Source organism: Takifugu rubripes, chromosome 1 (genome assembly GCF_901000725.2).
Source record: "Takifugu rubripes chromosome 1, fTakRub1.2, whole genome shotgun sequence".
NCBI lineage: Eukaryota > Metazoa > Chordata > Actinopteri > Tetraodontiformes > Tetraodontidae > Takifugu > Takifugu rubripes.
The window spans coordinates 24957314-24980917 of NC_042285.1; the positions used below are offsets into that span (position 1 = coordinate 24957314).

Genomic DNA, 23604 nt, shown 5'->3' on the forward strand with positions numbered 1-23604 from the left:
AGAGCTTAAATTGGAAATTGGGCAGATGGCGGGAGAGGTATCGATGCTTTTCACCCTGCTGCCGAGGTGCACTTGAGCAAGGTACAGAATTCCCAAATTCCCAGAATTCATTTTCCTCTTTATAGGATTCAATAAAGTTTCCTTATTCTTCTGATCACCATAAAATGTCCCAATTCAAAGGGGGGCGAAATAGCTTCCTGGCTTCTCCTGCATTAGATTTTCCAGATGAATGACGGACAGGTGGCAACCCAGCAGATGTAAGTAATGTGATGGGTCGTGTGTGTCCCGATTAGTTGCAGCTCAGTGCCGATGGTCACAGGCCTGTAGGTCCAGTCTTCCAGGTGGGGCAGCTTTAGCACACGTTCCAATGAGCTAAGTATACCAGAGCGTCGCTAGAAATTCCTTTTCCTTAGGGGCGCAGCAGCCTCACATCTGAGTCCTGCGGTATGACGGAGGGATGTCTGGATTAGGGACAGTATAGATCACAAGCAATATATGAGACCAGAAAATCTGCCTGCAAGTCTGGTTTGGAGCAAACCAGACAGATGTTCGGTCTTATGAGGAGATTATCTTTCCAGCAATATGTCAAGAGTCTTACTGGCTCCTGGTGATGTCACAGGGTTATTAAGCCTGGTTCCTGGCTGCAGGCCCTAGCAGAGGATGCTGACTGTGTTTGAGAGGACATCTAGCTGGTGAATTTTATTTCAACATTTTCATGATGCCGACGATAGTATTTGGAAAAAAATCCTGTCCTTGTTGAAAGAAACAGCCGTTATGTTGTTGACATGATGATTATAATAAAGTCCAACAAATTCCTGAGCGCTAATCTGAATTACTTGTAGGAACGCAGGTGAAATAGGTCATAACACGAGCACTTTTATACGTCTTCTGTCAAATCTCTCATTTTGAGCTTAGTTCAAGTTTATATAACGCAAAATCGTGGAACTATGACTTTAAATCGAAAACATATTTTTCAAGTAGGAAAGTAATAAAAAGTTAGTTCCCCCGAGAGAAACAACTCTTCCCCCGCGTGTTCTAGTTGCATTCACACTACTGTTGCAAGGTTTTACCAAAGGTTATCTGCTGTATTTACTCGGGTCGTCTGCACAGACGGACATAGACATTAAAGTTGAGTTAGTATTCAGGAGGCAGGTCCAACCACTGACTGCCTGCTACACGTTGGATGTAATGTCCATTAAGCCACCGTGATGTTGCACTGAGGTTGCATTCAGAAAATCAAGAATAATCTTGGCGGCACAGGAGATCTTCCATAAGCCCCCCGCTGCCTGTTTGATGTGGCCAGGGTTCGTTGTAATGCCCGACCTCAAATTGCTCTGCGCTTTTCACTGCCAGATGCCGCCTAATGTTTGGGTTGTGATGGCCGCGCCGCTGCAGCTCGCAGCACTTCAAAGACGGTTGAGATTTAATGCGGGTTCATGTGACTGTAGCGGGAGGGTGTGGAAGGGCGGCACGTCCTTCGTAGTGCGCTTGTGAAAATGCTTTTTGTGCCACACCATCCGCGCATGGTGAACACACGGGCCGCCAGTGCTTCACATGCTGACACAAACACCACAGGCTGCCTGAACACTCCGCCTTTATTTTGCATCCTCGCCGACCAGCTTACAGGGTAGGATTTTTGTCACAGTCTGCCCAAAGTTTTGTCTTGAGTTAATAATAAAAAAAAAGGCAATTCCAGCTGCCCTTCATTCTAGCTGAGCTAATTAATGTATCCCTCTTTTACAATACGATAAGCACTAGATTGTCTCATTTAATCCTCTTTCTTCCATTCTTCCGTGGCTCTCTCTCTTTGACTGGTCTCCACGCTGCCACCCGTTAGATCCTGTTATCTGAATCACCTCCTTCTTGTATGTGGGCTTTGTGCTGCTCTGATCCCAGACCGCGTGCTACCTTTAGCGAGTGAATACGGCCGTCTTTGTGTCCATGTGAGGTCAGTCGATACAGAAGGAAAATGGTCTGTAGAGGTTTGGGGATATTTATCAGAAACAATTAGCAGGAATACATTAAAATTGCTTCATTCTGTTTATTTAGTGCTACTCAATACAAAAGCATTGTCCTTATAAAAATGGTGCATTTGGTTTTCCTGTTATTACGCAAAGATAAGCATGGTTTTCTTTTTTAAATGCAAGAGATCTAGCCGAGATACAGTAATCAGCCTGATCCGTGTTCCACGGAGCCAAACAGCAGCAGTTTATGTATCACTTGTTCCTCTGGTGTAAATCTCCACGGTGTCGTCCATACCGCCTAGCATGAGAAAGGCTGACAAAATATAGAGTGGTGTTATTATTAGCGAGGTAAATTAGCCCACATGACAAGGATCTGAGTCACATGCACATTTGTGGCCTGATTGAAACAGACTGTGGAGCAGCTTTAGAGACTAGAGTTTGTGCTACTCTGTAAATATCAACATATTTCTCCCACACCTTCATTTTTTATGCTGTGGACACAGCTGTGTCTGTTTTCAGCTTGTCCGCTTATCTTTGAAGAAGAAAAAAAAAAACACTTCTGAAGGCTCAACAAATGAGGCTTTTTATGGCCAAACTTGGACCTCCGACTTGGACCTTGGAGCGAGGTCAGAGCAAGTCAATCACCCAGTGGTATCAATAAAGGACTCAGACCATGGGGGGGGGGGCATCTTTATTTTATATTTAGGATGTTGGTATATAAATGTACGACATTGTAGTCATTTGTATTGTAAAAGTGTAAAATGTATGAAAATCACCATTTTGGAGAATTGGATGAGGACGTGGAGGCACCTTCTCTCTGGCTTTTACTGCCGATGTGCACACATCTATATTCAATTCACAACCGGAGCACATACAAGATAAACATAACCTCACAGGGAGATCTTTCTTGCCGCAGTTTAAAAGTATGCCATTGTAAGCCCGCGTGCCCGCCCGTAATAACTGATGTGAAAACAGCGGAAAAGCTCAGGAGTTGAAGCTACAATCTTGCAGTTACCGCTTTCAGCAAAGAAGCTGTGTTTTTTTCACCGCAGTGCACCACAACTGGGATTTATCATTTCTTTTTCATTTCTTTTGCATCCCAGGGTCATCGTGTGAGTGCTATGTTTTTTCCACATTTGAGTTTAAAAGGCTGATTCCTCGCAAAGCTTTCTTGCCTAATTATCGCTTGATTAAACATTTGACATTTGCCAGAATCGGCCTTTTTAATAAATACCGGCTCCTCGGCCCTAGACCAGAATAATGCTAAAAATGTAATCGTGCTCTTCCTTGTATTTTGCAAGGATATTGGATATTGATGAGGTTCGTTTAGAATGCTTCTATTCTGAGTGCGGCCTGTTGCCACCTGCCCGATGCGGGCTCTTCTGTGGGCGCTTTGGTCAGGATCATTAATGATTCCTTCAGCCATCTGAAGCGAGACATGGGAACTGATATAGAATTGTGTCAGTCGTCCCTCCCGAAGAAAAAAGGAGCATCTGTGTCAGTTCCACTGTGGCTGATCTGTCAGACACTATTACAGAGGAGCCAGTCTCATGTGACTCAGCTGAGGAGATTCTGCGGGGAGTTCTCGGCCCTCATCAGCAGAAGGCTGCCAAGGAGTCTGAAAGAGCAGAGGCACAAGCAGCCACCCCCCAGTCTTCCTCCCTCCTGTCTCGCTCCATCTTACCACAATGTCCATGACTCATCTCTCCATCACCTTTCTCGCATTGTCAAAATATCTCTGCCCGATTTGTTTCAACTCTCGGCTCCTCCCCCCTTGTTTTCATCCTTCTGTTCCAGTAGAACGAGCATAAACATCACGATGTCTTGGGAGACAAGTTTGTCACTTACTCAGACAGCGTTTGGTGTCTCTCGGACCAGGAGGTCTCTGGGAAAAGCAGCAAAAAACACAGATTTGTCATTCCAGTGGCACTCCTCAGGGAGTTTTTCTTGGATTGTTTGTTTTTAACCCGGTTCACAGTCACTCTGGAAAATTCGTGACTGGAGTAAAGCGCAGCGTAAAGCCAGTTTTGGGGTTTTTTGATATAAATTATTCAAAGTGATGGAACAAGCATCACTCGATTGTCTGTCTTAGTGAGAAATTATTTGAGTTTGACGGAGTCCTTGGGGACAAGTGTTTCCATCCAATAGTGGGATTTAATCAAAATAAAATCCAATTTCAATGGCATCTACAATTCTGTCACTATATCCATATTGATCATTTGTTGCACCGTGTCACCATCAGGTTCTTGTGGCTGAGAACCTGTCTGGGTTGTGCGATGCACAAACACAATCCGAGTCCAAACAATCAGTGTGGGCAGCTTTGGAGGTGGCGAGGACGCGAGCAGTTAACCATCCTCTGTCTCAAAGCTCTTTTTATTGGGAATCCATATTGACCCCAGCGAAACCAGAGCGTTCTATTCCAGCCTTGGAGCTCCTTGTTACACCGCACATTCAGATATTTAAACCTGAAGTCAGAGGCTGAGACATCAGCCAGGCCATTAATGGAGTTATTTTAGTTCTTTCCAGACGTTCTGGGAATCAACGCGCTTAACTGTGTGTTTTATTTTGACAGACTGGCTTTCGGTTGACCAGAACCTGACCCCTGACTCTCTCTTTTGGCTTCATCCAAACTTCCATCTGGAAGTTTTCTAAAACAGAACTTGCTGTTCAGGGTCTCGTGGAATATCTTATTAGTCTTTGACGCAGACTTTCGCTACTTTGTTCCAGCCCGGTAATGATCCACATGAGAGTTGTTGGAAATTAGGGTCAGGTCTGGTCACAAAATACATTTCCTTACAAGATAATTCAAGGCCTTTAGACTAAATCTGAGACATGGCAAGGACGTGGATAGCCAGAGCCGTGTGCATTTTCAATAGCATCGTTGAATTGCTTTTGGCATTCGAGCAAGGTTTCTCCTTCTCAACCACGTGTCCTTTTGGATTCAAGAGGGCAGTTTTATTAGAGGGAAAAAATACAAGATGCTCCTCAATCAAGGCAAATTGTACAGAGGCATCAAGAATTATAATCAGCCACAGGAGTGCAACTATGTGTGACAGGAATTCTGATCATTTGCTTGAGCAGTCAGTCTACTATCTGTGGTTGTCTCCCCTGTCTGCCAGAAACTTTCAAGAACTCTGAATTTTCTCGTTCATTTCATCTTGAGGGAGGATGATTTTTAAATAGATAACAAGAAGAATTGGGTTTGTCTTGCAAGCAAAATCCGCTAATATTGAACATTTAAAAAAGGCCACAATCTGTCTTTCAGTAGTAACATTGAAAACCGAGTTTTAGCACTTTGTGCTGACACAAAATCAACCCCACAAAATAGCAGTCAACCACATTTTCCGATGAGAAACACCACATTAATGTGCTAAAACACGCACTTTCTCTTCCTTGCGAGATCCCTGGTGACCCGCCCCGACACCGAGTCTTGTCACCGGCGCTCCAGAAGGTGTCAATCACGCGGCGACGGGGCCAAGTGAAGGAGCACGGGGGCATGTCAGAAATGCAGAGGAATCTTGGGCGAGAGCGTCTGTCTCTTGTCTCGAGCCACAGGTGCTCAGTGCCACCACCGCAACCTCTGAGGGGGGGTCTCTGTCAGAGACGATAAAAATGCAGCTTTGATATGTGCAAGAAGGCATGAGTAAAGGTTGTGCCTGGGGGTCCCGGCAACCGAAAACAAGCCTAGTGGAAAGCGATTGCTGAGCTCAGGCCTCGCTGACAAGGGATTTGATCTGAAGTGGAACGTGCTGGGCGGCGCTGCCTCCGTCCTCGGAGGCCAGCCCTAGTTTCATGGTGATGTTTATTATTGATAGAGGTGGATGATAGCCTTGGGATGAATTGCATAATCTAGAGCTGCTGCTAATGGATACAGGAAATGGTTCAGGCTATCAGTCAGGTCTTTGTGGATGAAGCATGTGTTTGCATTTGTATGCGTCTGGAGTGTGGTTGGACAGTGAGCTAGCACGTAGCGAGCAGCTAATATGCTGTGTGAATGTGACCACATACAACAAGATGCATCGTCTAAATGTCCTTTATATGAATTTAACCCCAGTCAGTGTGTGCGTATCACACACACAGTAATGAGAGACAGACATACTGAACACGTAGTGGTCTTCAGAGGCTCGGGCTGTGAAATGTCAGCACTGTTTATGCCTTTTAATGAGCCGAGCTCCAATGGATCGCTGTAATACCACCACAATGCCTGATTTACAGAAGCTGAATGGAAGTTTTCCTTTTAATTTTGGAAATGGTGAGTTACTGCTCGCCTGTCATCGGCTGCGCGTACACGTGGGCACTGGTGATCAGACTGTGCAACATCATTTTTGTCCAGAGTCATCAGTCGTTCTTCCCAGCCATGATGGTTGTCAGCCTTTCACAAACCTGCCCAATCACAGTCATGTCTGACCAAAAAACATCTGTTTTGTCTGGAGTGGAGCAATAAGCATGCTCTCAAGGCCACTGATGGACGCAGAGATCATTTGGTGTGCAGATTCTCCCCCGGTGAGTCAGCCCCGGAGGCAGTCGGCATTATTTCTCACAGTATTCTCAGCTGCAATGATTCGTGGCTGTGTAGCTAAAACAAACAGAACAAACTACAGTATGCTGTAAGCTAATTTAAAACAGCAGTGCCAGTTCAGGGTTTAGAAGATATCCATAGCTCAGACCAGAAACCTGCAGATTTCAAGGACAGAGCAGCTGAAATATGGTTAAGGCCACAGGGATATGCCGCGTCTCACTATAAATTTTGCTGTAGATACGATAGGGAGGGAAACAGATTTGTAGTGCAGAGGAGATATGAAGCAGAGTTCGGTGTAGAACGCGCATGCATCTTTGTGTCAGGAGGAGGCTGCTGAAGTGGTTTGAGCATCTGGTTGCAATCAAGAGATCTGAAACCAGATAACCTGGGTTTCTATTAGTTCACCCCATCAATCAAATGGAACCAAACCTGGCAGAGAAAAGATGTTGCTTAACAATAGGGGGGGAAAATGTCTGTTTGTCTGGATGGGAGCTCTTCTTGGTCCTCCGGTTCTCCTGTGACATGTTTAGGTCACCACCAAGTAAATTGCTCATTAGGTTGATTCGACCAAATTAGTCCAGTAGTCCTTTGGGTGTATTACTGGATGGTGTGTGCGTGTCTGTGGAAGCCTCCGGGGTGAATTCCTGCCTCTCGCCCGGTGAGTGTCGGGACAGGCACCAGCACCCACCATTACCCCCGTTAGGGTAAGTAGTGGTTGGCTGAACATGATTGGATGGCATTCGTGAAAGGGAGGAAACTACTTCAAATGTTCTCTTAAAATGATTTGATTTGTGGCAATTCAGGACCTGGAAAACCTGTTATCTTGTTGGAATTCCTTCCCTTATTGCCAAGTTAAATCTTTCCCTCTTATGTTAAAAACATTACAGAACTTTCTGACAGCATTTTGCGCAATCCTTTGAACTCTTTCTAACCTCCAATTTATTTCAGCAGGGCAATTAATAAGCAGCGGGCCCAGCCTCCACACACAAATCTTCAGGGTTCTATCTCTCTGACCCTTTACCACACATTCAGGTGTAATTATCCCACCGCTTCTCTTCGAAGAGAAACTCATCAAATGTTCCCTCTGCCGTTCTTCCAGCTTTATGCGGCTCCTTAAAACTCGCGTGTGATTTGTCATCATGAGGTCGTTGTTTCACTGGAAACCGTCCCTTTGTGCAAAAGGTTGTTAGGTTATGGAGGCGGGAGTGGGCGGACCATTGCTGATTCAGTCATAGTACTTTAGTAGTAGTACTACACAGAATTTATGACGGATGAAGTTGCAACTGTACGTAAAACGTCTGGGACCAGTCGAAACCAGGAGAACGTAGCATCGTTTAGCTACAACTCCCATCTTCACCTGTTCGACGCCAGCGTCCTTGGGTCAAAAAAAAAGGACTTCAGGGCACACACATTACCATGTTTCCTCCAATTACTATTTACTCGTTACGGGAACGGTGATGTACAGCTAATTATTGCTTTGTGGGATAGTTTTGCATGCTCTACTCCCCAAACATGTATTTTGTTCAGCCTCTGTTGTTGAATATTTGAGGATGCATGTTTTTTGTTGACAGCGTCCTGATTATTGTAATTTTTTCTTCATTTGGGTTGGCGACTCCTATGTGAGCGGTGCATTAGGCTGTGCTGTGATAGACACTGAGAGTCTTTTACCGTCCTCGCACTGTTATCAGTCCAGACACCCTCTCCACCTTTTGAAAGGGTGGAACAAATGGAACAGCTTTAAGCTTTAATGTAGCATTTTGTACACGACTCGCCTCTCGTCTGATAACTCTATCATCCATCCTAATGTGTTTTTGTCTGCATAACTAGGCTGCGAGCACTTAGTCTGATAGCTACTGTACTGGAGGCTCCTCAAGCTCATGTATCATTACTGCATAAAGGGAAAGTTTCTTCTGACATAAACAATATTTTAGGTTAGTCATTTTACTCCACCTTTGGCTACTAAACCACTCTGAAAGTCTGGAGTGATATTTGGATTTCGTTTTTATATCTTGTAAGAACTCCTGTTGATAACTGTTGGAGTTGGCTGCAATATTTATCTACTGAAGCAGCAACAAAGTGCTTAAGTTTTAATATTTGTTTTGTGATGTGGTTAGAGATCAATCTTTTCAAGTAATGAATGTTTTCTCATCAACCTTTTCTCATCCAAGGTCTTGAGATGCGTCATCAGAACTTTTAAAAACAGTTTGGAAAGTTTTGGAATGTGCTGCTGGTGTTTGGTTCCACACAAATGTATCACGTGGATGAGATTATATTCTCTCTCTTAGATTCTGTCATCATTAATGGAAGAACTGTGTACCAACTCCCCCATTTGGCTCGGCTCCGTCAATTTTTACAGTATTTTGCATATGGTTTGGATTTTATTCCTCCTTAAGTAGTGTCCAAACTCCAGACCTTGAAATGATTTTTATCTCTATACTGCTGTGCTTAAATTGATGACCATGAGTCTGAGAAGTCTGCTGAGGGCAGTAAATTCTGACTCAAACTACTTTTAACTCGTCTCAAATATGGCAACTAAGGAAGAAAACCCCCTCGGATCAGTGCTGGATCGACTTTGTATCGCGGTAAAATTGTTGCTGTACAGAATGAGGACGGCTCAATACCAGTTTCACGGACCTGAATATGTCACTTTCTCCTTTTAATTTACTAGTAGGCTAAACGCCTTCAACTACAGACAACAGGGGTCCGTAATTAGGAAACCACAGAACTGCTCAGTGGTCTGACTTAGGAATTTGTTCAGTTTGTGCGTGATCGTCGCTTCTGCTCTAATTGCCATCGCCGAAGAAATCAGCACCGTCACTAATCACCATTAAGCAGTCGGGTTGATTAGTTAAATTAGCATGGAAATCTGAAAGATTGATGCATTTAAAAATACCAGACCATCACCATAAACAGTCACATCGCTCTGAGAGAGAGCAAGTGAAATAAAAGCTTCGATATTTTCTCCCTGTAATGGTGTTTTCACCCTGACGGAGGTATTGGTTTATGGGATTGGCCTTGTGGATGTTTAGTTGTTTAGTTTCCAGAGGAGTGTGCACGCTCTCAAGGTGAAGCAGAGTGGCGTGGGGGGTGCAGGGATCCCGACTGTAACTGCGGTGCTAGCGGAGAGCTTTGTTAACATCTGTTTCCTAATCTCTGAGTGACTTGGCAGTGGTGGAAGACAAGGTCATCAGGTCTTTGATTACTTGCATGTGCTTCAGAGTCGAATTTCCCCTAAAATCTCTGCACCGACAGACTCGTATAATTCAAAAGAAACATAAAAAAGCCCAATTATCCATAGTATCACAGGATCTGCGAATTCCATGGACTTGAAACTATATTTTGTACCTCATCAAATGTCATATTGGGACTCCTTCTATGTGCCACACATGCTGATGAAGGCGTCCTACCTTAAACCCTTTTATCTCCCTGTTTTATGGTGAAATTGGGCCTCAGGTTTCACCTCTGAAATGTTCCTGAGTGTACCTCAGCTGAATAAAATGCCTTTTCAGCTGTTCTCAGTCACTTTTTTCACCCAGGGGAACACAAACGCACAGTTCCACAGCCGTGACACCGAGCATCCGCAACATCCGCTAAGTCTGGTTGTCAGTTGTGACCTGTCAGCCCTTTTTTAACCAATTAAAACCAAGCTGTTTCCACCAAGGTTTGACCATAAAATGAACAAGTACAATTACTTTGGGTGTTAATCTTCACCAAAACTTTAATACAGTTGATAATGTCGGTGTATACGAAGCTCTTGACTCTGTAGTTTGGGATAAACAGCAGGAATAGCTTTATATGCTTTATATGGGCACTCTCAGTCAGAAAGGGCTTTAAACAAAGTTAAGACGCATGTCTGTCGTTTGGGCTTTAGCTCGACATTCATCTTCGGCATTTGAGGCACCGGCTGTGGAGAAATTTAGTGCAGATGTAACTGTGTGCAGCTGTCCTGGGACCGAGAGCCGCTGACTGAATGGATGCAACATTGAGCCCATTTGAGTTAAGGCTTTCTTAGGGAATAGCCCGTGCCAGCTCTCCTGCCTGTGCAGCAGCCACTTGCTGCGTTAGCATAGTAGCGCTCACAGCTGAGCAAGTCCCATCATTAGCAAGTGATGTGACCTCTGCTCTGCAGCTGCTGTGTCCTAGACCACAGTGGATCCATGCTGCAGAACTGATAGATTGCCATGTGACAAAGCCTCATTGTTTACCACTGTAGCACTAAAACAAAGGAAAAGCGATGCTAACTGAAATTATTCTACAAAGGTGGTTTTTCTCCCGTATCATGTGTTGGATCAGACACAACGTCCACATTTTAAATCCAACCAGGCATTCATTCACTGGATTTATTTTAGCCTCTTTCACACATTGGATCCATTTGCTTCCAGGCAAATAGGCACCAGCACAAAGAAAACGACACGCAACACATAAAAATAATTAATCTAATATGAAACTACATTGTAGCACAGTCCCCGTGATTAAACAGAATTCGCCCACACCAACACCACAAAAGCATCTGATGTTTAATTAGCAACAGAAGTCCACTGTTAGGATTTTCAAAAGCTGATTAATCTGAAGACCCCCACTCTGATTAGAAAATATTGACACAGTAAGAAAGGAAATATCCTTGACTGGAACTGGTATCAGAATAATGAAATCATGCTACCTGTCCAAGTCTGTCTGTCTGTCTGTCTGTCTGTCTTCGGTTTTGAACAGCTGACCTTGGGTTGTCCTTAGGATTTTCCCCTGTGAATGGAAACTTTGCTTCAGGCGGCTGCAGCTCTCTTCAAGAGTCGTCCCGTCGGACGTGTCCTCCTGTAGGTGTTTAAAGCAGAGTAACCTGAGATCAGAACACTCCAGACTGCAGGGACCGTCTGTCAGCAGGCAGCTCAGGTAGATGATGACAATGCTGTCGATGCTCCAACTCAAACATGAGTGATCTATCCGACACATATCTGTGGTTCCTTTGGTAAAACCCCGGGGGACTTCTTTGGTTTCTTCTAAATTTGATGCACAGACGCCGCAGGTATTTGAGTTCTTTGGAGATACAATTTCATAAATGACCCACAAAATTGGGCTCTGGGAGTAGATGAGGGCAGTCGTTAGCATCGGCTAAATGTGCGCCTTTAGACAGGACTCGCTAGCATTTCAGTAATACAAAAGAAATGTGATTACTCGGTTTACGGATGTGTCTGTGTGTGTGGGGGGGTCTATTTGCTGTAATGTTACACACATTATTCTACAGTATTAGGGAAAAAATATTGTGGCTGAGCTCAGAGCCTGGGAAAAAGGTCCAGGAACTTTCCCCACCATGTGACATGGAATAGACCGTGATTCCTTCATGGCAGAACGAACCTGACAAGCTGATGTTTTACGTGATCATTGCACATATAGGGTTTACTGGCTGTGGCTGAAGCGGAGCTTTGGACAGGCAGACGAGTCGTCTGTGCTCCTGCTTATTGAAGCTTATATCTTGTCGTGTCACGTTTGTTGTCCCTGCATTTGGAAGGGGCTCTGTGGCTGAAATTGGCCTCCTTCCCTCCGCCGATGGCTGCGCTCCACTTCACTCTACATATCCAGTCTCCTTTGTCTCCCACTCTCGTGGTTTGGACCTTATGCTTCCTCACTCCACCCTGTCAGAATCTCATCTGGCAGCCTCTCTCCTGCTGCCCTCTCTGCATTCCTTTAACTCCCATCCCCACTCTGCTCCTCCCCTCCAGACCGCCGTATCTTATACCTCCTCGGTAATTCATGCCTTTCGAAGCTCTTAGGAGGCACGGGAAGCATGTTGATGCTTCGGTTTGTTTTCTCATTCGGTTTTGAGCTGTAAACTAGTAAGACAGTGCATTTTAGTGTTCCAAGTGTTCAGAGGTGTCGGTTAATGTGCCGAATCCAAAGCAGGTAGAGAGGTGACGGGACCTGGCGGCGCTCCCAAAGTTTAGCCTTTGGAGCCGAGGCGAGGAGGGCTCCGACAAGACAGATCCACAGCAGCCCCTGCAGGAGGTTCGTTGAAGCAAATCCAGCGGAAAACAGAGGCAGTGGGAACGATTAGATACGGTACCGAGCGTTTAGTAAAGAACTCGGCCCAGAAATGTGCATCAAAGGGGTGGGGGGGCGTTCACGCACGCGACCCCACGTCCGAGACCGTGGACATCTCAGCTGCTGCTGCGTGCACGGCCGGCGCTGTCCAGGTTTTATCACAGCAGACGCGTGGGGCAAAGACTGGGACGTTTGTGGAGCCCAGACCAGCAGGCACATAAGGCCGCGCCATCTGTTGTTGGCCTATGCCCCCCCCCCACCACCGCCACCACCACCTCGGCTGACCTGTCTGGAAAGACTCGTGGAGGCTTTAATTGCATCACCTCCTGTCTCTGCATCTCTGTTTCCAAAATTCCTGGTATTTAAACTATTTCCTGTATCTCATATGGGGTTTTTGGAGGGAGGGGTTCCTTTTTCATGGGCCGACTGCAGCACAAATGCAACAGTTGACGCCTCGTTTTCGTATATCTTTCAAGATACTGAAAGATCAAAGCGCTGTGAGTGTGTGTGTGTCGGAGGGGGTTGAAAAAAAGTGACCTCGGCTCACTCTCGACGTCAATCTTGTCAAGTCTGCGATGAAGAGACGGAAGCCTGGCAGATAATTGACAGGAAGGGTTGAAAGCGTCAGTCGGCATGAAAGCAACATTATCAGCCCAGTCGTATTTTTAATTTGCTGGTTTATTTCTGAGGTACAAGGTTCACTTTTTTTTTTTACCCAAAGATGTGCAACTGAACTCATTATTACTTGGGAAGAATTTAGCTTTTCGACACTGTTCTTTTTATAGCGAATCCCAAACACTCCACCGTCTCCTCAGTCGCCCTTTGTTGGCCCTTTACTATTTTTTTTTACAATTTTTATTAAAAAAAATCTTTGTTCAACTATTGTCTGCATGTCTGGTTGGTATGTATCGTCTCTGTATCAGCTCCTTTAATTGGATGCAATAATTAAAGCCATGTTTGTTACTAAAGGTGTTGAGGTGACTGTAATTGGGAGGCAAGAAGCATCATTTTAGGATCTCGAAACCTTCTCGTATTTTGTATTTTCTGGCATCTATCCCAGCATGCACCTTTTGGCCCCTGATGCCGGCCAAAGGTCCCGACCGCTGCGGCTTTGCTTAAACTGGGTGGTGATGAAGGGTGAATCCCGCAGCCCGTCGCCATTTCTTGTTTGCCACCTCTGCACTGGAAAACATCTCTGGCATTTGTGTATTTATCTCATGGTGCTGCTGGAGTCTGCACACAGCTGCAGCCCCCGTCCCAACGCCCTGGAGACAAAGGTTTTGAATCGCTCTTCGTCTCCTTTTCCACAGGGATAAAAGCCAATCGCAGCAACAACGCCGGCGGTGGCGTTTTCATGGCAGAAGAAGACACTCTTAAAAGACTCCCGCGGGGTTCTGCTGGGCAGAGTTCCCATCTATTGCATCATGGTTGGCAAAAGAAGTTCGAGTCCCCTAGGTTAGAGAAAAGCCTTAGCCAGATGGGAGAGAGTGTAAGGGGGGTGGGGGGCAGAGGGGAAGGATAGAGGGTGTCAAAAAAGCTCAGGCCCTGCAGTAAGCTATTCCAAGCCCCTTTGTAGGGTTGCCATTTTCTTCTTTCCCTCCCGTTCTCCTTTGAGGGGATTTTCTATTCTGTTCCCTCTCTCCGTCTATGTCCCCATTTCTTCTTTTCATTCCTTTTTAAAAATTTTATTTTGTGATGTTTCTTTTGGTGCCTTGCTTTCCTTCAGGCACCGCGGCCCTTTTATTTTGTGATCGCGCCAAGTTTGTTGAGCCAGAACCCCCCCCCCCCGACACACACACACATACACACACACACATCTCACACACATCCCCTCTGCATCAGACTTATGTATGTTGTCTATTTTTAATATGTTTCAGTTTCCTTTCAGTCTCTTTACACTGACTTCTACGACCCCCCCACACACACAGAAGCCATCGAGACGATTTCACCAATTTCACCCATCAACTACATCTCCAATCTTCTCTCCAGTCTCTTTCCTTCCCGCATCCCAATCCCTCTGATCAAAAGCTAGCCTGCATTTCCCTCCTCCTCCCCCTCTTCTTCCTCCTGCTGCTTTTCCTCCACTGTTTCCCTTCTTCTATTCCACCATTCTTTCTCCTCAGCTGCTCTTGCTCTCTCACCCGGCTGCTATAATGCTTCAGGGCTCCATAATGGTTGGTTTTGCTCCATTCCCAGCGTGCATCAGCCTGTACGTGTATCAGATAACACAAAAGTCCCGCTCAATGTAAAACATGCAGGTTATTGTGCGAGATATCCAACCTACAAAGCCTCTTTTTTATTTGCCAAATAACACAAGATTCTTAGCCAACGCCTGGTGAGAAGTTGGAGGAACCGTACTGGTTCCTCACTGTGCTCAGCTACACCCAACAGTGTTTCATGGCCACTAAAAGAGTGCGATCATTCCCCCGAAAACAATTACTCTCTCATAAATAATATGTATGATTTTATCTCGTGTTGTTTGGATCCATGGTGTTTATTTCATTAATCAACCAGGGCTTTGTTGTTGTGAGCGTGCGGAGTATTTGGAGCTCAGAAAGTCTTGTAACACTGTTTGAATGTGAGAAGTACTGTTGCTGGGCAGGGGTTTAAAAAAAGGAACACTGTCTTTGAGCAGAGTTGGGGAGTGTTGGTGTTTTTTCCGTAGAAGGGTGTACTCAGAGGAAGACTTTAAAATGAAAGAAAATGCTGCACAGAATCATTTGTCAACAATAAAATGCATGGCGATGGATTAATGGAGGGAAGAAGGAAACCCAGCAACTAAAAAGGTCACCCGTGCTTCCTGATGGCATATATTAGTGATAAAAGGGCTGATGTCAACCAGAATAAAGTGGCAGACTTGTATGCTTACCTCCGGTTCTTAGACTGTGGCTTCGAGGTCTCTATGAATCCTTAAAGTCGGCCTTGAGAATATCGCCACAAATCACATCCACTGCTGCTCCTCTGAGCTTTTGAACAGTAGCTCCTGCACATTAGTCAGGACTTCATGGGCCACATTTCCTTTCATTCCCAATAAGTACAAACGCAGGTCAGGGACACCGCTGACGTTGGCAGCACGCTCGTGGGCCCCACAGATGTCAGGTTGCAGGTGTTCATGACGGGGCGGAAGTGAAAGGAAAGAGATTTTTTGCCAGGTTAAGGAACCTTAGCGACGAAGGTAGATGTGCTAACAGCTCAATATTCACCTGTCCTCTGTGAAGAGCACTGCGCCTCTTCACGTAGGTACAGTTTAACAGGTTCCAGGTCATTTCAGCCATTTCAACAGGGGAACCGAAGTGTGGATAACGAGCTGTGAGCTCCTGATCCTCATTCCACCAGGGTCCTCAAGAGAGCCCCATGTCCTTGTGATGTCGCAGCAACATATTTTCACACTATGTTTTCAACGCGTTAAACGTCACCAGGTTACAGGCCACGTTTACAGCAGGAGTTTCTCTGGACTTCTGAGAGCCATGGAGTGTCTCTCCACTGAATAAGCAGCGGCTTCCTGCAGCAGGGCAGGAAAGAGGACTTTAGTTTCAGTAGAAAGGCTCTTCTCCGCCAGCCCAAATTAAGACAAATGAAAAGCACGAGTCGGTAGTCTTGTGACACAAGTCATCTGAAAACTCTGGACTTGCTTCACTGCTGCCAAACCATGTGAGAAGATGAATAACTCACACTCCAACCCCCACTTTAGCTGTTTTGCACTGGGCCCTTGAGCAAGTCACTTCAGCTGCAACAGCGGAGGAGAGCAGCTAGCTTTGACCAACGTCGCCTTATTTTAATATTTTGAATCAACGCTGTCTCAAACATGTTTGCTGTCATCGACTCGTCGTGTCAATATGAAAAAAGAGATCTGGAAGAACCTCTATTGTGGTCCATGACATTGTTCATAATAATAACCTGTCTGAGAACAGTTGTTTTCAAGGCCTTTTATAATTGATGATGCGTCACTTCAGTAATCAAACACAGTGCTGACGAGGCTTCTTTCCAACTGCATTCAAGCCCAAATCGCCAAACTAATTTATGTATCTGTCAAACCTGTGACAGTGTAATGTATAGAGCCATTCTACAACTTAATTGATCTATTATGTTGTATACAATAACAGTTGTAGCTTTTCCCCAGGGTAGCGTATTCCTCAATTTATAATCTCTTTTGCTTTATGGGCTTGTTAAAACATCATGAATAAACCAGAATCTTCCACATCTCAGCTGCATTAAACACACGTATTTCAGTTATTTTATCTCATTATTGCAGTGCTGTTGCTACGTGGCAGGAAATGTTGCTAATATTTCTCATTTTTTCACAGCCCTGTCACTTGGGCTGAAATTCCAAGCTGATTTATTTTGAGGTGTGTGAGAATGTGACAGAATGCCGGGAATCACCGCGGGGATCCTCTCTCAGGGGACGGATAGGTGTTGTGACACTGACACCAGACTGTCACGGTGCACTCAACAGGCGGTTTGTTCCTGGGCTCATGTGCAGCCTTGAGCTTAGGCTGTTTATGAAGGAATGACAACAGCATACAAGAAGCCCAAAACAAACCCAACAAACAGGTGCTTCACATGGGGTAAACCACTGGTCTCTGCCTCCATGTTCAGCCAAACGGGAGCTGACCAGTTTCCTGGAATTACCTGGGTTCTTCATCCATCCACGGATGCATGGTTGGATCCTGACAACATATGAATAAATGTATAGATCCTCCAGTATCCGTGTCCACATGCAGGCGGTGTGTTTTTGCTTTCCTGGGTCTTCAAAGTTTGGTAACTGCTATATTATGTGACGTGGGAGCTGCAGTCAGTGTGGTCCTAACATCCCCATGACCCTGTTATAACTCTAGATGAAGCTCAACAGCTATTAGACATGGCTGCCAGCGAGGAAGGGTTTATAATCACGGAGAACGAGGCGCCTTTTGACTGTGGGTTGTGCTCTAAATGGCTGCATTTTAAAATGTGTGATCTGTGAATTCATTCATTATTCATTCAAAGGGGTTTGTATTTGCAGCTGAGCATATCTCGCTTTCAATTTGAAAAGACCACTCCAGGGTGAGGAGAGCAGCTGGCTAGGAGAACAAAGATATGGTGACAAATTTCCTTCCATCACATTTGCTTTCAAACCTGGCATTAATGAAATGGATCACCCAGGGCTGCACCGCACCCCTCCTCACGACAGAGGCATCTGTCTTCATATGGAATAATGACCGCTGCGTTTGAGGACAACCCACTCCTTTGTTCAGTAATTACCTTTCAGATTTCTGCTTTGGCTTTACGAGCTCACCTGTTTCCTTTGCCTTTCTCCTCTCTGCAGTGCAACAACGACTACGCCCCGGTGTGTGGCTCCAATAATCAAAACTACCAAAACGAGTGTTTCCTGCGCAGAGATGCCTGCAAGCAGCAGTCGGAAGTGCTAATCACGTCAGAAGGCGCCTGTCCTGCCGGTAGGTTCAGCCACATCTCTCACTTACACCTAAACACACACACATTCTGCCTCACACGTGCTTGCGCCGCCCTGCAGCACGCGCTGAACGTTTGCAGAGGAAACGCCGAGCATGCTAATGCTCACACTTCCTGCACTCCTGTCTGAAAGCGCATGAATGTTTTAAAGAATTTTTAGGTAGATGGGATGAAATGAATGCCGCCCAGCGAAGTCATTTAGCCATTCCAAGCAATAAAAGCAGCCAACAATACATGCAAATGCTTCGAGTGAACGTGGGATTAATGAGACATGTTTACTTCAAAGGAGTAAAACACATAGAGGATGAAAAGGAATGACGACGTGAGCGGCTGATGTAATTATCCCAGGTTAACGGTAACTCGATGGCAGCAGCGGTTCTCGCATTCCGCCATCCTGAACGTCAGACCCTCGGGAAGAAGTGGGAACGTTGTGGCACGAGAGGCCTGAGGGATCGAACGGTTTTCTTAGGTTTGCCATTGAACGCCACATAAGGCCTGACAACAGTGGCCTTTTGCCACGTGGAAACAAACGGCATAAAACGGAAACACTTGGCAAATGGTGGTCGGGCGTCTGTTAGAGGTGGCAAATGAGGTGCTGAATGCAGCAAAACACTGAGCGCCTGAATCGTCTCGATGGCTATTTCCTAATACACGTCCTCCTGCACCGTTCCTAATAACTTCTCACCTCGGTGCTAATTCGTAGCGTACACAAAGGAGCGAGTTCAGTCTGGATACATTCGGGGCTTCATATTCACCAGCAATGCATGAAATTGAATTTCACCAACTGACGTTTCGATTCGTATGTAGTGCACTTAAAATATCCAACAGTACATCACGCACTTAGTAGTGCAGGGCCAGCGGGCACGGACCCAGCAATATAATCCATACTGTAGATATATGAGAAGAGCGAACAGTGTGTGAAATCTTAGAATTGCTTTCTTTTTTTTTAATTTAGAGGACAGCAGAACATCTTCCAGTTTCCTGCTGGTGATGTCGATCGTGTACTGAACAACCTCAACATGCACAAGCACAATTAATCCATTTAGAGGCTGGTAAACCAAATCATTATTCCATCACACTGTCTCAGCTCAGATCATTGAACACCCCCCCCCCCACCCCCACCCCCAACATCTCTGTGACACACACAGACCTGCACATACCTGATATGATATACACACATAACATTTGACATAAGTGCGTGTTTGTTCATCTCTAATATTGAACTACTTGATACGGAAACCCGACATTAAGAATTACTCCTATTTTTATATCAACTTTCATAAAGAAATAAAGACAGGCACAATGTAAAAGTACACGTGAAGCATTGCTGCACAACACAGTATCTTTGCTTTTGTCATTATTAGGCTCCAGCCGTCACTGTTACGCGTGGCGAATTCCTAAATCTGCACAGACAGAGCTGGAATTTTCTGCTCTCCAACTTGAATGGTGCACAGAGGCATAAAGACGGGAGACGAGTTTTGAATCCAACGGTTTCACATTAATAAGTGATGAAGCTCCTTCGCTCCCCGGCTGCATTGCTTGTTGTACATCATTCCTAGAAGACAGGACTGCAGCTCTTCGTACCGTTCTCTCGTCTTTTCATCTCCCTTCCTGGAAATGGAAAACAGCCCCTTTTAATTTCCCACCGTTTGCATTGTGGCTGCAGATGAAGTTGAGTATTTAAGCTGCTGAGTAGGTGTCTACAGCCAGAAAAGGTCAGACACTTCATTAGTCCTGTTGTGGAGATGAGAAGCGCTGCTCGGAGTACATAAAGTCAGGGATGCTGGGTCATAAAAGCTTTAAACGTATGTTAATTCAGTCTGGCAGCTGCTATAAATAAAACCTTCTGAAGGTGACTTTGTTCATTTGCGATGCGCAAAATGTGTGAGATTCTTTTTTCTTCGCCTGTGGATTGAGTTGTACTTAATATAACCCAGAAAAACAAAGTGATCACACAGTATATTGTTTTAGGCTAGAAATCAATCCGCATCCTCGCAAGATTGGATTGGAACTCGTGCGGTCAATTTTGGCCGATGCAATGTTTTTAATCCACCGATGACGGATCCAGAATGACGAAGATCTATTTTAAATTCCCAGACACCCGCCAGGGAATTCTTCCTGACTGTGCCAATAAGTGAGCGGCTCTCTGAATAATGTCATTAGCTGTGGAAGAAGGGCAATGAACTGGGGAGATGATGGTGATACAAGCAGGAGGTGTGTGAATCCCTGGCTAAACAGCTGCCGCTGTTGTTTGCCAACGTTTAAAAGGCTCAGAATAGGATGGGCAGAAGTTAAAGGGAGAAAAAGGAAACAACGATATAAGAATTGGCAGGAATCTGGAGAAATGTAGGTGTGTTCCAAAACACAATCCCAAAACATTCCTCAGATTTCTCCCAACCCTTAGTTTCAGTCTCTACAGACATAGTTCCTATCATGCTAATGTGTGTGTGGTGGGATTCATTAGCGGGTCCTGTCGCTATGGTGGGGTACCTGGACGACCCGTTTAAGCGCCTGGTACCAGTCTGCTTCAGGGCACCAGCCGGGAATGACAGGATTCCGGTTTCAGGGCATTAAATGGAGTCGTTACTCGTTCTTCTGTCATGTCGCGATGGTCAAAGTCCTCAACTGCTGAGGATCAACAGTTTTCCCAGCAGGCAACTTCTTCAAGTAAATCACCATGGAACGAAAAGGAAAAACTAGCTGTGAAATTCCTGCATAGATGAGTCTGTGGGACCCGTTTTCACTTTTTTTTAAGAGAAAAACGATCAAATTAATTAATTTTTCAAACTGAGACTCACTGACTTTGGCTCATTTTCTGTGAAGAACATATATCACCTCTCATTTCGATGTGTAAATTTGTTTCCACTCATATCTTGATTTTAATTGATTTTCTTTATTATGTTTTAAATAATAAGTTATAAATGTGACCTAACAAAGGTAAAGGGCAAATATTAACCATATATATTGTTTATACTGCTTGTAATTGGGATAAGGTAAACATCCGTTCAGTATTTTAACATAAAAGTGTTTGTGAGGCATTAAAAGCCACAAAATGCAACGGGTCCATCAGACCCACAAACGCTGGCTGAGTAACAACAATATGAACATTACACAAGGGTTAAAAAAATATCACGAATACACCTTTTCTCTGCTTTACTTACAGTAGTTTGTAACCAATAACTGGGGTAAACAAACGACCCTGGATGCAGAACATCTCCATCCCGAAATATCTGATATCAGGACAAATCCTTGCTCCAACACGTGGGATTTCTGTGGCAGCGGACTTACATAACTGAGAGCTACACACAAACCTTTCATGTGGAAAAGTAGGCCAGGCAGCTTCTTCTGAACCGTCTCTTCTTTTCGACATGCAGCCATTTAGCTGATACCCTCAGCTTGGCGAGCTCGCAACAAACACTGAGATGATGTAAGAAACGGAGCCGTTTCACCCGAGCCGCGCAGTCCGGGCACACGAGAGGCTCGATGGTTGCTGGGTCGTTGACTTTACTTAGGATTTTATGCTTGAAATCATCGAGCAGTGCCCTATAATATAAGGAAAACAATCCAGTCTGCCGACGTTTGGGCCGTTGACTTTCCGAATTTGTTACAGCGTCCCTACACAATTCTTTAAAACATCTTTAAAGCCTGTAAAGAAAATAAGAAGATAAATAAACCCAGACAAAGTGAGAGTTCTGGAAGATGTCTGTTGAGGGTGCTACAGCACCCCCTGTTGGCAGGACTTGGCATAATTTGCTGCTGTTATTTACGTGGTTGCTTTTCAACTCCTGTGCATTCAATTATACTCAATGTGCTAAGATTAGAAAAATAATCTCAACAAATGTTTTGAGACCAAAGAAAGCCTCAGAAATAAGATTTAACAGGGTCTAAGAGAGACTGCGGCATTCACTTCTTCCCCAGTGGCAATAGGTTTAAAACACAAACAGTTTTGGCATAATGAAGTAATAAATAACAGAGCAGTAAATAGACACACAAAGATAAGCTGCTGTTACTTTAACGTGAAGATTCTTGGCTTCTGCGCTTCAACACTCATTAAAAACTGCATTTTATTCATTGCAGAACCTCAGAAGGTGAAACCTGAAAGCCAGTGACTTTTGAACTCTGTACATTATGAGGTCTCCTTGTGTTTAAGCTCCTGACAGACCTGCAGACGCTTTCGTGGTGTGTAATGAACCAAAGAGACACCTGACACGTCAGCTTCAGTTGGCCTTATTAACCATCTGTGATGCTGCGGAGGCCAAGAGGCCAGACCTCAGAGTCCAAACAATAAACAGGAGGCCTGCTGAGGCGCCGCAGTCATGTGGTCGGGGCACGCGCGCGCTCCCGTCTGTGTCCAAGTGTCACGCCGCGGCTGCTTCCGAACTGACCCCAGAGGGCTCACGGCGCCTAAACACTTCCTGTTTTATTCAACGAAATATCCACGAGGTGAAGCATTAATTTTACCGCCTTTGATTGCAGGGATCATCTATTTTAAATCACCTTCACACACCGACGCAACATTTTAACATAAGCGAACACACAAGAGCGCAGGAGCCATTACGCAGGAGAAGATTTAATTGGCATTGTTAAAATGTCAATGGCATGGTAAATCACCATTTTGCCGCTCTGCAGTTCCTGAGCGGCGACAGACGACAGGAGCCATATGTTTGCCTTATTATTCAACGTGCGCACACTTCAGTCGACCGGTCACTAAATTGAAACCAGTAGACTAGTGTCACCGCGGTTTATCTTCTAAATAAATAACCGGGTGGGTGGTAACCCTCACCTGGGCTCAGCTCCCAGAGCGGTTTGCATGCGTGTGCTTCCTCTGGGCGCTCAGCCCTGCTGTACTATTGATGGAGATTGTTGATTCCATGGTCTTGATAGTAGGATGGTTGAAAGTTTCTTGAAAAAAGGCTTAAATCTGACTCCTGGTATGTTTCATGTAGCCTTTTATTTACCAGTTTAACGCACGATGCACAGATTTAATACTTAAAGATGAATAATCACTCAGTGTGAGCTGTGATTTAATCTGACAACATTAACCATGATTGTGCCTGTCTTTGGGCCTGGTTGAAGTTTAACTTAGAAAGAGCCAAAGAATAAACAGCAACACCTCTGTGTCAGAGTAGGTGCTCAGATCTTTAATGATCCTCTAACGCACCTTGTTTTTAAGATGTTAAGAAAAGGTGTCTGTGTGTGTGAGTGTGTGTGAGTCAGGGTTGCAGTGTTTTATTGGAGCCTCAGGTGGCCTCAGAAGAATAGTTTGCTTTATTTTCATCATTTGTTCCAGAAGAAAAGAAAATTCAATCATCTTCTGCCATTTTCTCCCTCTTGGCGCTCTTCTTTGAAACTCCTCTTTGGGACCCTTCATTTGGTACAAAAGCAGCAGAAAAATAAGCCTTATCTGCCTTTCCATTTTTTTTTTAATGCCAGTATTTCTCTCTTCAAACCTTTGCCCTTGCACAGGCGCTAAAGATTTTTATTGATCCTCCTCAAACCCCCTCTGACTTCAGCCTGATCCTTCAAGCTGAGCTGCCTCACAAACCAGTGCACATCCAGTGTCCCACGTGGTCCAAGGACACTGTAATGGCTCTTTAAAGCATTTAAAAGGAGATAAGACAGAGGAGACTAGAGACACTA

General features: G+C 44.9%; 1 protein-coding gene and 1 long non-coding RNA gene across 4 annotated transcripts in view; both read left to right on the forward strand.

The window, feature by feature from the left end:
* Positions 1–23604, forward strand: part of tmeff2a (transmembrane protein with EGF-like and two follistatin-like domains 2a) — a 64600-nt gene that overhangs the window by 8964 nt on the left and 32032 nt on the right. For all 3 annotated transcript variants that reach the window (XM_011612119.2, XM_011612128.2, XM_011612123.2), the window contains exon 3: positions 17819–17948. In XM_011612119.2, the coding sequence (XP_011610421.1) occupies positions 17819–17948 (130 nt within the window). The remainder of the gene's footprint in view (positions 1–17818; positions 17949–23604) is intronic.
* On the forward strand, positions 18847–19845 carry LOC105417568 (uncharacterized). Its single transcript, XR_965170.2, has 2 exons — positions 18847–19016; positions 19329–19845. It is a non-coding gene; the product is annotated as an uncharacterized lncRNA (long non-coding RNA).